The sequence below is a fragment of the Pygocentrus nattereri genome, chromosome 11, assembly GCF_015220715.1.
Source record: "Pygocentrus nattereri isolate fPygNat1 chromosome 11, fPygNat1.pri, whole genome shotgun sequence".
Taxonomy (NCBI): domain Eukaryota; kingdom Metazoa; phylum Chordata; class Actinopteri; order Characiformes; family Serrasalmidae; genus Pygocentrus; species Pygocentrus nattereri.
The window spans coordinates 9,696,102-9,713,030 of NC_051221.1; the positions used below are offsets into that span (position 1 = coordinate 9,696,102).

The window sequence follows — 16,929 nt, forward strand, 5'->3', positions numbered from 1 at the left end:
ACAAATCTATTGTCCAGAATGAAGTTCTAATAGAATATTTAGAATAAATTTCTAATAAAATTATTATCTAGATATAGAATTCATATCCAGAATAATGTTATAATAAAATTAAAATAATGAATTTATGATTAATATCCATAGTGAGATTATAGTGAAATCATCATCCAAAATGACTCATCTTTGAAAACTATTGACGAAATCTGGAGGCAGATAACATGACAATAAATGAATATAAATCGATAATTACAGTGTATCATTTATTGTGAACTTCTCAATGTTCCCAAAATGACTGAAACATTAAATACAGCATATAAACTACATTTTGGTTTCCAGTCTCTAATACTTGGATCTACATTGCATAAGTTATTACTGAATATAAGATAACAAAAATAACATGTCAAATGATCCAAACTTTTGAATGGTAGTGCAACTACACAAGTGTATTTCTTCGTAGCAACTGTTGCTAGGTTGTACAGGCTTTAGCGCTGATAAGCCCACTTAACACTAAAAAAACTGAAAACAAAAGTGATCTTTATGAAGTTGAGTTTCCAGTTTAAAATGCTATGTTACTGAGTTGGACTAAATTGATGTGGCAAAATTGACATCATTCCTGTCCTAACAATGTGATCTCTTACAAAACAAACTAGACAAGCATCATTTAATATAACAACACATTATAAATTGGGGTATTTTGACAAGAGTGAGTTTCTCATTCTACTGAAAGTCAATTTGCTCTTTCTGATAGCTCAGACCATTTTAGCACCACAGCGCTTTCAGGAAAGTGGATTCAGTTCAGTTAACCTCTGCAATAAACCTGAGATCTGTTTCAGAACGACCTTGCTGTTTTAAATGCTTTTATAATATGCATGACTTGTGTGGGAGCTAAACAGACAAACTTTCATGCACACAAATACTGAAATATGATCAGTGGCTAAGGCTATATGTGCAAGCTTATTCATTGGGGCACGACAATTAATCTTAAGGATTACAGTAGCCATTCCCACTTTTGACATTCAGTGTCTTTTTCTTTACCCTTCTTTCTGTAATATTTTCCCTCTTATACCTTCTGTATTGCGTGAGACCTGGCAAATATACCAAATAAAAGCACTCACCATATAAACTTTCCTCTACACACTTAATAATACAAACCTCAATTTGCTGTTGTCGGAACAAACCTTCGTGTCTTCAAAATAAGTTTACAAGAGAAGTTAAAAACGTACTTGACTTCTAATGTAAGTCAATGGAACTAGACTTTTTTCCAAGTCCTTTTGGGTTGTATCTTTTGGTTCATTCATGACAAAATTTACAGAAAATGTAAAGGGCAACAGACATTTTCAAATTATATAAAAAACTGAAAAACGACAACTGAAATACATGGTTTTGTTCCGCCAAGAGCGAATTCCCAAACAGTGATGACAGCATGGGAAATGTTAATTAAAAGCAGTAATTATTTATTAATAATTATTAAATTCAATTTAAGCTGTAAATATTTTCTAATTCCAAACTTGGTGCCTGCAACACATTGGGACAGAAGCATGTTTACTGCTGTGTTACGTCGTCTTTCCTTTCATCAATACGTTGTCTGTTAGGGAACTGAAGACACCCATTAATCCAGTTTTGAAACTTCCTGCCAGTCTGGCACGCGCATTCTCTGATTACGCAGCCCTGCTCTTGTAACATATGTGGAACGTGGCTTGTTGTCATGCTGAAATAACCATGAATGTTCCTGAAAAAGATGGCGTCTAAATGGCAGCATCTGTTACTCCAAAATGTGCAGATATCAGTCAGTAGTGCTTTCACAGTTTTACCCACTAATACCCCCTCATACCATGAAACACGATGGCTTTCGAACTTTATGCTGGTAACAATCTGGATGGTCCTTTTCTTTTTTGGCCTGGAGAACATGACACCCATTATTTGCATTCTGAATTGTTGGCTCAGTCCATTTCAGATGAGCTCCAACCCAGAGAAGCCAGCAGTGTTTCTGTTGACCTATGACTTGCTGTGTTGACCACTATGCATACTACATACTTAACTTTTTGTGGTCACAACACAACACAAGATTTTGATGATACTATGCACCATAGAGTCAAATACTGTCCTTTCCTGGATGCTATTTTTATACCATAGGCATGATTTCAACAAGAAATAATATAAAAAAACTAGGTAAAAGGAAAAATCCTAATATAGGACTGTGTGTTACAGAAATGTTGATTAAAAATGTCCTCACAGACATTTCCTGAAGTGCTTTAATGTTGGTGATCATCAGTGCTCTAGGCTGGTATCCATGTTTGGCCATGATTGTATAAAAATGAATGCTTTGTGAGCGCATTTGGTTCATAGGAGCCTAGAACAGAAAAGAGAGATCATTTAAACAGAGCAGGAGTTTTGTATAATGCACACAGTATCATGTAAAACACAAAGAAGCCAATAGAGACAAACATGTGTTTAGATTCCTCATAAATAAAATCAAATGTATTTAATATACACTCATAAAAAGATGGCTCTTAAAGCATTTTTTGTAAAGAAAATTGTTCTATATAGAACCATAAACACAATTAAAGAGTTCTTTCCATCATGAAAGTGTTTTTCAGAATGTGCTGTAAATGGTTTTATGCTGTAGAACTTTTTGAAAAGGGTTCTGTAGAGTACCCATTTTGTTATGCTATCAAGCTTGTAACAGTAGAAGAATGCTTTTTTCGGTGCTATACAACCCTTTTCAAAAAGGTTCTATATAGGACCATCTTCAGCACATTCTCCATCAACCTGAAGAATGCTTTCAAGATGAAAAGAGACCCTTTAGTCATGCAAAGGGCTCATTAAGTGTTCATGGTTCTTTATAGAACCATTTTCCTTACTAAAGAACCCTCGAAGAACCATCTTTTTAGGACTGTAGATTAGGTGCTGAAGACAGGTTGATCATGTTTTTCATTTTGACAGTTATATTGGCATTCTTTTATTATCACAATAGAACATAATAGCATAATATAATAGTACGCTTTTAAATAAGACTATACTTCAAGGATTCTTTAGTAAAGAAAATGGTTCTAGAAAGTTCTCTGCATCATGAATGGGTTCTTCGAGTGGAGCAAAAATGTGTATGAATGTGCTATAAATGGGTCCTATATAGCACCAAAAGGGTTCTTCAATTGTTATGAGCTTGACACCATAACAATAGAAGAACATTTTTGTTATATAGAACCTTTTTCAAAAAGCACATTTACACATCTACAGTACATTCTCCACCAATCTGAAAAACCTTTTCATGGTGCAAAGAACCCTTTAAACATGTAAAGGGGTGTTCATGGTACTATATAGAACCATTTTCTTTAGTAAAGAACCCTTGAAGCACCATCTTTTTTAAGAGTGAAGGAGGTCTGTTAGGTAGCCTATTCAAATATTTGAAGTGACTCATCAAATTATTATTTTTCTGTCATTTATATCCAATGATTAATGACACAACATACATCTAGATATTATAAACAAATATGTCTTATAAAGACACTGAAATGTATGCTTAAATAAGTATTAAATGATAAGTAATATACTGTAATTATCTATTTACAGTACATTTTGAGAAGTTATCTTCCTCCTAGCTTCAAGATTTGAAATATGACATTTTCCCTGTATTAATATTATTAGAACTTTTTGGATGTTAATTGAGAATTTCATTATGATATTCATTTTATTCAAAACTTTATTCTAGATATTAATTTTATCAGAGCTTAACTTTTGATGCCAATTTCATAGCTTCATTCTGGTTAATGATTTCCTTAAAAATTAATTCTGAATGTTAATTTCATTAGAACTTAATTCTCATTAGTGAAGACCTCTGAATCTGTAGAGTACAAGAATAATATTGGAATCTTTTTAAATATTTCTATGCAATAAAATTGGTTTTACCTTATTGAAAAACCTGATTGAATACTTTTGAACAGTACTGTAATCATGAGGGTCATATATCATATTTAAACCTGTGGAGATTTGCAGATTAGTCCTCTCACTCTCTGACAGTGGAAGCATGTTGAGGTGGAGAGAGAGAGAGGTGGCATAATATTACCTGGTCCAGGTACCCCCTGTCCTCTGGTCTCCTGAGTCCACCTGCTTGTTCCAGATACAAATGCAGCGCTGGCCATCAGGTGTTTGGGTGGTCCATCATAGTTCACAATGTTGTACTGCCCCGGGCCAGGCAGTGGGGGGTCTTTAGGGGGGATTAGAGCAGGAGCTGAAATTCCTAGATAATGCCTCCTCCTGAAACAAACAGGTACTCCACCCATGAGTTCACATTAACTCATCCTAAAAGATCATGTGAAGATGCAATGGTGGTGCAAATATATTGTAAATAAAAGTAAACCACTTCATTTTTGTTCTCATGTCATCTATAGTTGGGGCTAAAGTGCCTTGTTTGTTATTCCTCAATGTGTTTTGTTGTGAAAGTGTCAGTCACAAGCAACCAGCATTGGATTCAATGACTTTGAACTGTGCAAATGTCAAAGACCACCCATCGTTTATTTACGTTCCAGTCAAAAAAGCCATCAAGTACAAATTATTCAATTTTCAGGAGATGTTTTTGAGGAGTTTAGATATAAGATAATCCACTTGCTTAAGGAAGGACAATGTAAAAGAAAATAAGCAAAAAAAATTCTAAAACTAGAGTTTTAAAAAACTCCTAACAACTACCTGGAAGACCTGGTTGACACCAACACTGCTCCCCATCAGATAAACAGCACTTAAAGCCTTCATATCTGAGAGAGAGAGGAGAACATCAAGCTGCTTCAGATTTGAAAACATTGACAGGTGTTTCTGTCCATCCTTCCACTGTGAGAACATGAGCGCTATGGGTCTGAAAGGATGTGTAGCTGTTCAAGAAGTACCTCTGAGAAAAGGAGATGGACACATCAAACAAAGAAGCTGAATGAAGTACTGACCACCCCAGAGTCCAGACCTCAACACCACTGAATGGGTTTGATTACTTCAGAAAATCATCAACCAGCTTCTAAGACTGAACTTTGGAGGTGTGGAAAACATCCCTGCAGGTTTATTAGAGAAACTGAAACTGAGTCTCCTGAGAAGAATGGAAGCTGGAATAAAGGTAAAGAGTGACAGTGAATACTGCAACAAAATTATAATATATCTTTCTGTTGAAGCCTATGTGTGAATTTCTGTTACATATGTTTCCTGATGCTATAATATGGATAATTTGTGCTTGATGGCTGCTTTGACTGGAAATTAAATAAACAGTTATTTAAATAAACTTTTGCACAGTACTGTACACCATATTTTCCTCTGCATCTCAGTTACCATGATGCAGGCTGCTGAATCCAGCCCAATAAAAATGTACAAATTTATGTCCAAAAACTAAATGCAGTATGATGAGGAAAAATGTTTAGGAACTTGTTTTGTTTGGTCTAAAGTGATGAGAATTTTTACATCTTGGATGAACATCTAACAACAATCTTTTGATTTTTTTAGATTTATGCCATTTTTATACTTTTATTCACCATCATATTTGGGTTTTCTAGCAGTCCCATGCTATCAAATATCAAATATAGGGCCCATATCCTACAGTTATCATACCTTTACTTTTTGTTACATTTGTGGTTTTATGTACAAAAACAGTCCCAATTCATTTTTACACAACCCCTGTTTATCCCTTAGAATTAAAGCAAGTTGTTTGAGTTGCATTGCCTTTGAGAATGATATGTGTTGATAAGCTGTATTCTGATTGGCTGCACCTCATTCAGAAAGCAGTCTGTGCAGAAACACTCCTTGTAACTTCAGTGTGAGTGGGTGGGGCTAAATGAGTGGGTGGGTGGGCTGAATAAGTGGATATACTAGGTGAATACGTTGATTTTTATGACCACAAAACCAACTGAGGAGTGAACGATATGTTTGACGGTAACTTTAGCAATGTTGATGCAGTGCATCAAACTCTTTGTCTCTAACACGTGATATATATAGACCCTTTAAGCATTAATGTTACACAATAAATTCAGTTACCTCACTTTTTAGTCATATAATGTGATCAAACTGAATTGTTTTCTCCATGTTTAGGCTCAAAGAACATGTGGACCAAAAGACATTGGTTATTTCAGTAATGGACATGATCGGGTTGAGGAGCATCCCTTATAATTGTGTGTGAATGTGGGTTCACTCTTACGGTAGAATGATTCTCCTGACAGGTTCTGGGCTTTGGTACGGGCTGTAGGCTCCTGGACCTGGAACTTCAATGGAGACCAGCGGCTGAATCCTGGCAGAGGTGGACTTAAAGCAGGAGAAAGGCACTTTGGGGGTCTTCTGGATCACTGCATCCTTCACACTGTAATGACCTACAGCAGACAGAGGGGAAAGAAAACAGAAAAAGAAACACCCTTTATATAAATTGTTTTTACTTTGAGCTCATTAAAATAAGTGGAAAGCGCATGTTCATATGCTCTACATTCATAATTTGTACTCATAAGATAAGAGAATTTAATTATGATTTGAATTTGACAAAATGTTATCGTACAGTCTCGTTTTACGCCCATGTATTTGCTATTACTGGACAATTAGCTTAACTTTTTCGTCTTGAAGCAGCAAGTATGTGTATTTGTGAAGAAATTAAACAACTTTTACTCAGTTCCAGTTCAGTCATTAACTTTTTCAAGTTATTAATTCCTTGTGTTTAATTTCATTGACTTTGGACGCTTATTTTAGACAAGTGGTCTTAATCTCTAATTACCTGGAGGCCACTAGCAAGGTGATCTTCTCCAAGGAAGGGGCAGAAGGAAAAACAGTGTCATATTTTTTCAAGCATAAATTTGAACTACATTATTTTTTAATCTAGCATTTACCTAATGTTGTGAAGTAAAATATGGAACCAAACGTCCCTCCTTTTCCCAAATATGAATTGAATTTTAAACACATAGCATTTATTTAGGCACATCTTAATGTTTATTAGTGATTATTTTGTTACCTGTAATGCTGCACAATGAGTCAGACACTTATAAAGGTATACAAGGTTTTAGATGAAGATGTTTGATGCAAAATCATAATCAGAAAACATGTCAGCAGGTCAAAGCCAGAAAAAAGTCATAAACCACTGGGGACATTCAGAGAATAGTGAAGGCAAAAACATGGGTCAAAACCAAAGGGCAAAAAACACAGCAACCAAATCCAAAAGGGCACAAAAACAAACAAAAATACAAACAAAAGGGTCAAGATACACAAAAAGCAAGGACAGGAAAAAGGCTTGACATGCTCTGTAAACAGTGGCAATACTTTACAAAGCATGGTGTGAGCAAACCGCCTTTACTGACTAATATTCAGGTAAAGCTGATCCCTGAAATTGACCTGCATGCGCAAAAAAGAACAGTGCTTCTTGAGGCTCGTCCAGAGGTAAACAATCATGACGGCCAGTGAACACCTCTCACTCCCGGAGCTTTCAGTTTCATCTTCGCAAGCATCACAGGAGCGATTATAAAACTTCAATGGATAACAGCTGGGCTCATCGCCCACAGTGTGTTCGAGTTCGCCATAAAAAGGGTGTGTTATTCGGTCACTTCTTGGTTTCATGTCCTCAGATACTTTAAACTGTTCTTTGACGCTGCAACCTCTGTCTCCTCCTGCTGCGTTTGGCTGTTTCATTTGAACATGGAGCGGTTGCAACATATTTTCTCAGTTTTTTTGGTAGAGAAACATCAGCCTAAATGGTTATGAGTCTCAGCAGCACGAAATTATGACGTTGGATTGATGTAAATGTCACGTTGCCACAGATCAGATACGCATCGGATTTCAGTACCACATAGAATTCAGATTCAATATGTTTTTTTGCTGTTCACACTGACACACAGATGACAAAGATCAGATTTGAGCCACTTTTACCTGCTGTGTAAATGTAGCCTTAGGCAGGTAAAAGTGGCCCAGACCTGATTTTCTGACCAAATCCGATTTTTTTGTTGGGCTGTTCACATTATCTTTTAAATGTGATCTGTATGTGGCATCAGTCTGAACAGATCAGCCCCTAAACCAACCCACATGCGCAAAAGAACATTGCATCACATGGCAGCTTTTCCAGAGGTAAACAGTCATGATGGCCAGCAAACGCCGGTCGCTCCCGGAGCTTCAGTTTCATCTTTGCCAGCATCACAGGAGTGATTGCGAAGTTCCAGTGGTTGACAGCTGGACTCTTCACCCACAGTGTGCTCGAGTTCACCGTAAAAAGGACATGTTATTCAGTCACGGCCTCTTCTTTGGTTTGTGTCCTCTTTAAACTATTCTCTGACACTGCAGCCTTGGTCTCCTCCAGCTGCACTCGGCCATTCCGTTCGAAACCTCTTTGAACACGGGTGGTTTGGATGAGTCTCTTCTGTTTTTGTACAGAAACATCCGCCTAAATGTTGGAGTCCCAGCAGCGGACAAATGTGGAGTTGGACTGACGTAAAAAAAGTCACATGAATTCCAATCTGGCTGTTCAGACTGCACATCTGTGTCACATTTGAAGAAAAAGATCGTATTTGGGCCACTTTTACCTGCTGTGTAAATGTAGCCTTAGAGTCGGACAAACTTCAGATTCTATGCTGACAGATGCTGAATGTACTAAGGAGTTCCACTGTCTTTCAATAAGTTACTCAGTCCTGGAGGAGTGTGTTTCACTTGAGTGCTGAAGTGGGTACATTATCTCCAGTATGAAACTCAAATTCATGAAATGTTACTCACATGGAGAGGGTCCTCTCAGTACGGGGGTGAAAACAGCATTCCTTCTGCTTTTGGAGAGAAATGAAGACTTCGCAGAAACGACTGAATTTACCTTCACTCCACTGTAGGACACCTGCCAATGCAAAGCACAGATTAAGCTCAGCTCTCTGAAATACATTCAGCAGATCAGTGGTCACCAACTCTACTCCTCGAGATCTACTTCCCTCAAGAGTTTTGTTTCCACTTACATCCTACAAGGCTTCCTCCCCTTTACCTACCATCTAATCCAGTCCAATCAGGGATTTCTGAAGAAGTTAGAGGGGAATTAAATGGATTAAATGGCGTGGTTTGGTGTGAAATGCTCTGTTCTAGAGAAACTTACTAAATCAAAATTGTTCATAGTGGTGGTGACAGAACCCAACAGTCTGAAGAGTTTGATGGTCTTTCACCACAGTTTTACCATTATCAAAAGCGAGTGGGAGAAAGAAAAATGAGACAGAAATGAAAACAAAAATAGAGCATGAGAAAGAAGGAAAGAAAATGTAACGTGGAGCGATGAGGAAGCAGACGCACATGCTGAGAAAAGGAAGATTTGTTCGGGGCAAATCCAGGGTCATAGTCAAGACAGTTCAAGTTCAATGAGCCAACACGGAGAGCAGGAGGGACGGACATAACGAAACAAACACAGAATTTAAATAATACTCTTAGAACAGATCAAACATCCAATATAAACATACAAACAAAGACCAACAAGAAACTCAGGAAAACACAGGGCTTAAATACAAACAGGGACAATGAGGGACAGGCGGAAAACAGGTGGAAACAATCAGGGGCAGAGTCATGAAACAAGGGGGCAGGACAGTGAAGTATCAAAACAGAAGCACGTTGACGACTGGGAAGTAAACACAAGGCACAAGGGGGAGTGGGAGGAGCCAATCGTGACAGAAAGAAAGAAAGTAAAATGGTTACAAATATGCTGCCACTTCAAATTAAAACATAACTTTGTTTCCATCTCAACAATTGAAATATGCACCCTTTAATACAGTAGAGCAGGTGTGGCTCTCCAGGATCAGGGCTGGTGACCAGTGTTACCAAACAATTTAGTGAGGAAATACAGTAAATACAAAATGATACAAATCTGATGAACACAAATTGATGATTCATATATAACTAGAGTGGCTAAATCTAGGCTATGCTCAAATTACTAGGTTGAAGTGGCACAAATCGGATTTTTTTGCCCTAATGTGATGGAGATCTGATGTTTTCAGGGCAAATCTGTTCTTTTCAAATCCGATCTGAGCCACTTTCAAATGTGGTCCTAGATTGGATACGTATCCAATTCGTGGCCATGCGACCTTAATGTGACACTCAGATTGAAAATCATGCATTTTTTTCCCACTGCACATGCGCCATCATTCAGCGTTACCATGGCAGCAGCGCCAAACAGAAGTTAAAGCCTGTAAACGGTGGAAAAACAGCTCATCTCACTTTTTTCTCCCTCGTCTGGCTCTAATAAATGAAGCTGAGAGCTGATCAGAGTTAATGATCTTCTCAGAGAAGCTCGTTCTGCTTGTTAGTTTGTTTGATGATGATGCAGTGATTCACTCACATGACATTACTGGGTAGGATGTGTTCATGAGGGTAATTTCAGGTCACCGGTTCGTTTACATTAATGACAGATTTGAGTCACTTGGCTAAATGAGTGTGAACCATCGAGTCAGATAGATTTGAAAATCGGATTTGATTTGAACACAGCCTTAGACAGCAAACATGTCTTGACTAAACTACATTTCAAGATCAAGGTGGCAAGTATGTGTAAAAAACTGCACATTTTATTTTCAGCGAACTGTCATTTTAACTTTCAGCTTGTCAACAATGATATCAACAAGTATTACCAGAAACTGTTCACTAAATTACCACTAAATGAATAGGAATGTGGAAATGTCACCACCAACGTTGTAGTGATTTGGCGCTGGTGTATTTTGGAGCAGGTTTTCTCCTGTTTTGTCTGCGATGGGTGAGTGGAAGGTTCTGGAAAGGCCTCTGTTGAAGTCATGCTGGCGGAGCAGAGAGGACTGCAAGTTGTAGGTGTTTGGGCCTGGAATCCCTCTCTGGGGTTTATGGACGACTCTCACTGCCTGAAAACGAGATCAACATAATCAACCAAAATAACCAAAATCAATCAGTGTTCAGGTTAAGGAAAGTAATAAATATTTCATCTCCCGTTTTGAAAGTTGTGGCTGCAGACGTGCATTTGTGAGCTCCTGCTGGTGTGGGTTCATGGCTGTTTCTTCCCTTTAAACAACAAAAATTAAATTCTGAAGTGCCACACATGAGAAATGAGATCTAAGACCAAGTGCTGTCCAAGTGCTTTACAAAAAACGTGTTGTTCTTTCATTTTAGTGGAGGGTCTCTGGAACTTTGCAATAGATGCCTATAAGAAACAAAAAAGTATATTTTCAGACTTTACAACGCATCTGAACCATTAAGAACTTTCCTCAGATGGTACATCACTCTCTGGGAAACCTGCAGCACAGGCAGTGGGGAATTTATTCTACCTTAGCCTAACAGGTTATTAGTGCCCCGTAATAGTAATTTTTATAGTGAAAGGGAATAAAACATTATATGTATGTTTCATTTAATATTATTAGGTAAGCTATTTCAAATTTAATAAGAGCACTCTAGTTCTTCATGACCTTATCACCAGGCCTGTTTTTTGGCTTGATACTAATTCTGCAGGCTTTAGTATCTATCGTCCTATCCTTTTAGCACCAGTAGACTGCTGAGAGATCATGTTATGTATGTGTCACGAGTGGCCCGTCCCAGTCAGCCATGTGCATTTGTTGTTTGCCTCCCGGTCCTGCCCCCTTGTTTTCAGACCCCGCCCCTGATAGTAACCACCTGTGTTTTCCATCTGTGTCCTATTATCTGTCATTATCCCTGTTTGTATTTAAGCCCTGTGATTGCCCCTTGTGTTTGCTGGTCTTTGATTCGTTTGTACTGTTTGATGTTTGATGTACTGTATGTGCGGCTTGTAGTGTTTGGTTTGTTTGGTGTTTATTTATCCCTGTGTTCATTTTCCGTCATGTCTTTTCCCCGTTCAATCCGTGTTGGCTCTATGACCCTGTACTGTGTTGACCCCGAGGTTTGGATTTGCCCATAATAAATCTTGCTTGTCTTCGCATATGCATCCTCATCGCTCCTCGTTACAGTATGTCACCTCAGATATAGAGTGAGAATTTAAGCATTTCATTTATTTGGACAACAACTTTGGTATAAAGTACTGTATTGACAACCAGGTATTGGAGTGATTGTGCTGAGACTGGTTTGGAGTGTGTTGGCATGTACTTTGAACCATACATCGCAAAATCTTGCAGGACTGTCATTGCAGGTCATTATGTGTTCCTGAGATAGATATACATACAACTAGAATATCGCTGTTGTCGGAACAAAACTTCGTATCTCCATTTTTGACGTTTTTCAGTTTATCCTTTACATTGTGTGTAAATTTCACGATGAAAGGACTAAAAGAAACGGCTTAAAATGACTTGGTTCCATTGACTTGCATTAAAAGTAAAGCAGGTTCTGTAAAGTTACTATTTTGGAGAGACAAGGTTTTCTTCCAACAACAGCAATATGCTACAAGTGTTGTGTCGGCCCTGTCTACAAACCAGCTCTTTCTACAAACATGGACAAAGGGGCTTGATAAAACTCAGGCTTCAAGATAGCTGCTACTGTTTATAGCTATGTGACATAATTTGATGAATTTTTCTGTAAGTCTGTCACTCTAAAAGTCTTAGAAGTGACTGACCCGTGGACCTATTTTGCCGTGAAGAGCCTCACCTTAGATGGAAAGCCTCCAGTCCCTTTCTTGGAGAAGGATGGACTGCAGGTGTCGGCAGAGGTGTGAGACAGATATGAGCCAGGACCAGGATTTTCATTCTGAACAAAGATTCAGCATCAGAGCTTCCATTACGCCCAATTTATAACCGGATCTTAACTGAGTCTGTTTCAGAATTAGGTCTAATGCATAAATGGGTCTAATATGGACTGATGTATAATTGGACTTAATTCATTATTTGGTCTAATGCCTAATGAATAAATGAGTCTAATGCATGATTTGGTCTAATATGAATTAATGTATAATCGGGTCATTCAGTTCATATTTTAGACTAACGAATAAATTAGTCCAATGTATAATTGAGTCTTATTCATGGTTTAGCATCTTAAGCATAATTGGGTCAAATATATAATTAGGCCTAATTCATAATTAGGTCTAATGAAGAAATTAGTCTAATGCATAATCAGATCTATATTGGACTAATGTGCATTTAGGTCTAATTCATAATTGGGTCTAATCAATAAATTTCACAAATTTCATAATTAGATGTAGTTCCCAATTAGATCTTATGAATAATTATATTAATGTGTAATTGGATCTAATTCATAATTTGGACTAATGCATAATTAGGTTTAATTTGTAATTAAGTCTAATGAATAAATCAGTCCAGTGCATAATCAGATCTATATCGGACCAATGTATAATTAAGTCTAATTCATAATTGGGTCTAATCAATAAATTAGACAAATTGTATAACTGGATCTAATTCATAACTCTATCTAATGTAAACCTGTATCTGACTGGTTTAGCTGGTCTAATTGATGGTTTGTTCTGCTTCTGATAAACTCACCGCTCTGCTTGTGAAGCGCTTTGACTGGGAGGTGAATCCTTTCCTCTCTGTGTTCTTGATGACCACTGTTTGGTATTTGGTGGGAATGGACGAGGAGGGGCTGCGGAGTTGATCGCCTGATGGACAGAATCACGAAATAACTCAACACCGTCCACAAGTGCACATAAATGAACAGAGAATGTCCATCAGTCCTGCCCCTTTACCACTTTAGTCAGCGTTTAAAGCGAGGTGGGGTTCATTCATACTCAGGCTGTGTGCTGTTGGTCTTGTTCAGTAAAACTAACAGTGTTATTAGACTCAAATCTCAGCCGTGAGTTTAGAGACACTACGGAGATTATAAACAGCAGAGACTGGATTACTACAGTCCACTGATTCACTCACATTCACTCACTCCTCTCCCAACGGTTTCACTCATCCTCACCTTCACCCTGTGAGAGAGAGAGGGAGAGAGAGAGAGAGTGAGAGAGAGAGAAAGAGAGAGAGAGAGAGAGAGAGAGAGAGAGAATAAAAGCTCAGTTTATCTGTGTCAGTAGTTTCCTTACAGACAGTAATGACATTAATAAAATGGTAAGAAATAAAAAAAGTAAGACAACAGTACTAATTAAAAACAGTAATAACTAAATTAAACTGTATTAACTCAAATAAACAGAAATAACTCAAATAAAACAGCAATAACTCAAATAACACAGTAATAACTAAAAAACAGAAATAACTCAAATAAAACTAATAACTCAAATAAAAGTAATAATTAAGTCCAATTATACATCAGTCCAAATTAGACCCATTTATGCATTAGACCTAATTCTTAGTTATTATTTTTTTATTTGAGTTATTTCTGTTTTTTTAATTATGAATGTTTTATCTGAGTTATTTCTGTTTTATTTTAGTTATTACTGTTTTATTTGAGGTAACTCAGATAAAACATTCATAATAACTAAGAATTAGGTCTAATGCATAAATGGGTCTAATTTGGACTGATGTATAATTGGGCTTAATTCATTATTTGGTCTAATGCCTAATGAATAAATGAGTCTAGTGCATGATTTGGTCTAATATGAATTAATGTATAATCGGGTCATTCAGTTCATATTTTAGACTAACGAATAAGTTAGTCCAATGTATAATTGAGTCTTATTCATGGTTTAGCATCTTAAGCATAATTGGGTCAAATATATGATTAGGCCTAATTCATAATTAGGTCTAATGAAGAAATTAGTCTAATGCATAATCAGATGTATATTGGACTAATGTGTATTTAGGTCTAATTCATAATTGGGTCTAATCAATAAATTTGACAAATTTCATAATTGGATGTAATTCCTAATTAGATCTTATGAATAATTATGTTAATGTGTAATTGGATCTAATTCATAATTTGGACTAATGCATAATTAGGTTTAATTTGTATTTAAGTCTAATGAATAAATTAGTCCCGTACATAATCAGATCTATATCGGACCAATGTATAATTAAGTCTATTTATTAAAATTAATAACAGTGATGAAACTGCAGCGACATAAAGAAAACAGTACTAAATCAGTAATAACAGAAATTAAACTGTAATAACAACGATAACACTACAATAACACAGTAACTATACTAAAAACTTAGAAACCACACAGCAGCACCTTAGCAACCACCTAAAAATCTAAGCAGCTGCCTAGAAGCAACCGTTGGATTCCTTAGCAACCACTTAGCAGCACCATAGCCTAACAACACCTTAGCAACAATCTGGGATATCATAGCAACCACCTAGTAACAAACTGACAACCACCTTGAACACCATCACAATCACCCAACATCATTCTAACAATGATCTGGGATACCATAGCAACTGCCTAGTAACAACCTAACAAGAGAGAGAAAAAGAGACTCCTTACCAAAGTCCTTCCATATCAAAGCAAACCATGTGACAACACCTTAACACCAATCTGCAATATCATAGCAACAACCTTGAACACCATAGCAACCTCTTAGCCACAGCTTACTATGCCCCTACCATGCCATAGCAACCACGCGACAACATCTTAGCAACAATATAGGATATCATAGCAACCAGCTAGTAACAACCACTTAACCTCATAGCAACCACTTAACCACACCTTACTAACCCCTTACAATACAAACAGCAACCACAGAACAACACCTTAACAACAATGTTGAATATAATAACAACCACCTAGTAACAATGTAGCAACCACCTGGAATACCACAGAAACCACTCAGCAACACCTTGAAGACCCTACAATGCCATAACAACCACCTGACAATAAGCAACAATCTAGGATATCATAGCAACTACCTAGTACCCTAACAACCACCTTGGACAGGACAGCAACCACAGCTCACAGATCCCGTATAATACCATAGCAACCACCCAACAACATATGAGCAACAATCTTGAATGTCATAGTAACGACTAACGACCTTTATTAGTTATTGTAAGCATTCTCTACGGTTTTAACTCAAACTTTATTATTTTCAATATTATTATTAACATTTAATTGTACAAACTCTTCCAGCGTTTTCAGGCCCGTTAACGAGCTTTCCTGGTTAGCCGTTTCTGCCTCTCACCGCTCGTATTTCTGATCATCGCTGAACTTCGTCTGCGGCCGTCGCTCTGATCAACACTGGCTGCGTTTCCATGGCAGCGAGCTCGCTAAACCAAAGATCTTTCAGGTTCGCCGAGATGGCGCACGGCTAGCCAAGTCAATGGGGCGAAAAGTTGTGCGTCAGCCGCTTCGCCCCGCCCCCGTCTCCCGGGGCAACAGCAGCAGCCTGTGCTGAGAGACAGACCAGCGGGTTAAAACAAACACAAAACAAACCCGTCTTTTTCTTAAAATCAGCTCATCAGAAAATGATGTTTAGGCTCGAACATACTCACAGGACCCCCACAATTACAAAAACGGTCATAACTTCGCTGCAATCTCAATGGGGTACATATAGTCGCTAAGGTTTGGTGAAAAGGGCAGAATTCCCCTCGAGTGTGAACTGGAGACCCGAGAGTCTGTTGTCTGCTTAAGGGGGGAATGAGTCCCCCGCCCCCTTACGCCGAAACCGCGTGACCGCGCTCCCGAAACGCTTCTGACACCGCGGCTCTTGGCTTCATCTATCATCTCTGGCTAAATGTTCTTGGTCCGCTTTGAGCGAAGTCAATAACCCGCGCTGCTCTGGCGCCGACCAGCGGCCAGTGGCGGTATTGACACTGCAATGGCGCACCTGTGGTGTGTCGAAAAGCACCTCCCGGTACAGCCGGCACCCTCTGGCTTCCTCTTGCGCTCTCATTGGTTTAGATGGAAGAATCACCGCTGTCAATCGGCGCTTCTGGGCGGAGCTACTGGGCATTGAGTTACACACTTCTCCGCCTGATTCTGCGGCATTTTCTCAAAAAAAAAACAACCACGTTTTGTTTTGTTGTCGACATCTCTAAAAAGATCATTTGACAAATTGACCACAATAATTTCCATGATTTATCAGAATTCCTGAATAATACAGTCTGTGAGGTATAAACAAAGACAGTCAGAGTGGTTCTGGTTCTGAAAAAAGAAAAATCAGTGAAATT

General features: G+C 38.0%; 1 protein-coding gene across 2 annotated transcripts; it reads right to left on the reverse strand.

Annotated features, from left to right (window-relative positions):
* Positions 1-243: 243 nt before the first annotated feature.
* stpg1 (sperm-tail PG-rich repeat containing 1) lies at positions 244-16,546 on the reverse strand. Of its 2 annotated transcripts, none has more exons than XM_017715944.2 (10): positions 16,252-16,546; positions 15,882-16,150; positions 13,749-13,795; positions 13,368-13,483; positions 12,520-12,618; positions 10,632-10,814; positions 8,698-8,809; positions 6,161-6,329; positions 4,061-4,251; positions 244-2,347 (listed from the first exon to the last, which is right to left on the reverse strand). In XM_017715944.2, the coding sequence occupies exons 3-10, from the start codon at positions 13,780-13,782 to the stop codon at positions 2,274-2,276; spliced, it is 978 nt and encodes a 325-aa protein (XP_017571433.1). In that variant the 5' UTR covers positions 13,783-13,795; positions 15,882-16,150; positions 16,252-16,546; the 3' UTR covers positions 244-2,273. The 2 variants fall into 2 exon arrangements, with proteins under 2 accessions (XP_017571433.1, XP_017571431.1); XM_017715942.2 differs by having other exon boundaries at positions 15,942-16,150; positions 16,252-16,545.
* Positions 16,547-16,929: the final 383 nt, after the last annotated feature.

What these genes read in the sequence shown, in the direction of transcription:
- stpg1 (XM_017715944.2), bottom strand. Translation starts at nt 13,782, where the DNA reads ATGAGTGAAACCGTTGGGAGAGGAGTGAGTGAAT. An exon ending in AGCGCTTCACAAGCAGAGCG is followed by an intron (nt 12,619 to 13,367) that starts GTGAGTTTATCA and finishes ATCTTTGTTCAG; the next exon opens with AATGAAAATCCTGGTCCTGG. An exon ending in ACAGGGGGTACCTGGACCAG is followed by an intron (nt 2,348 to 4,060) that starts GTAATATTATGC and finishes TTTCTGTTCTAG; the next exon opens with GCTCCTATGAACCAAATGCG.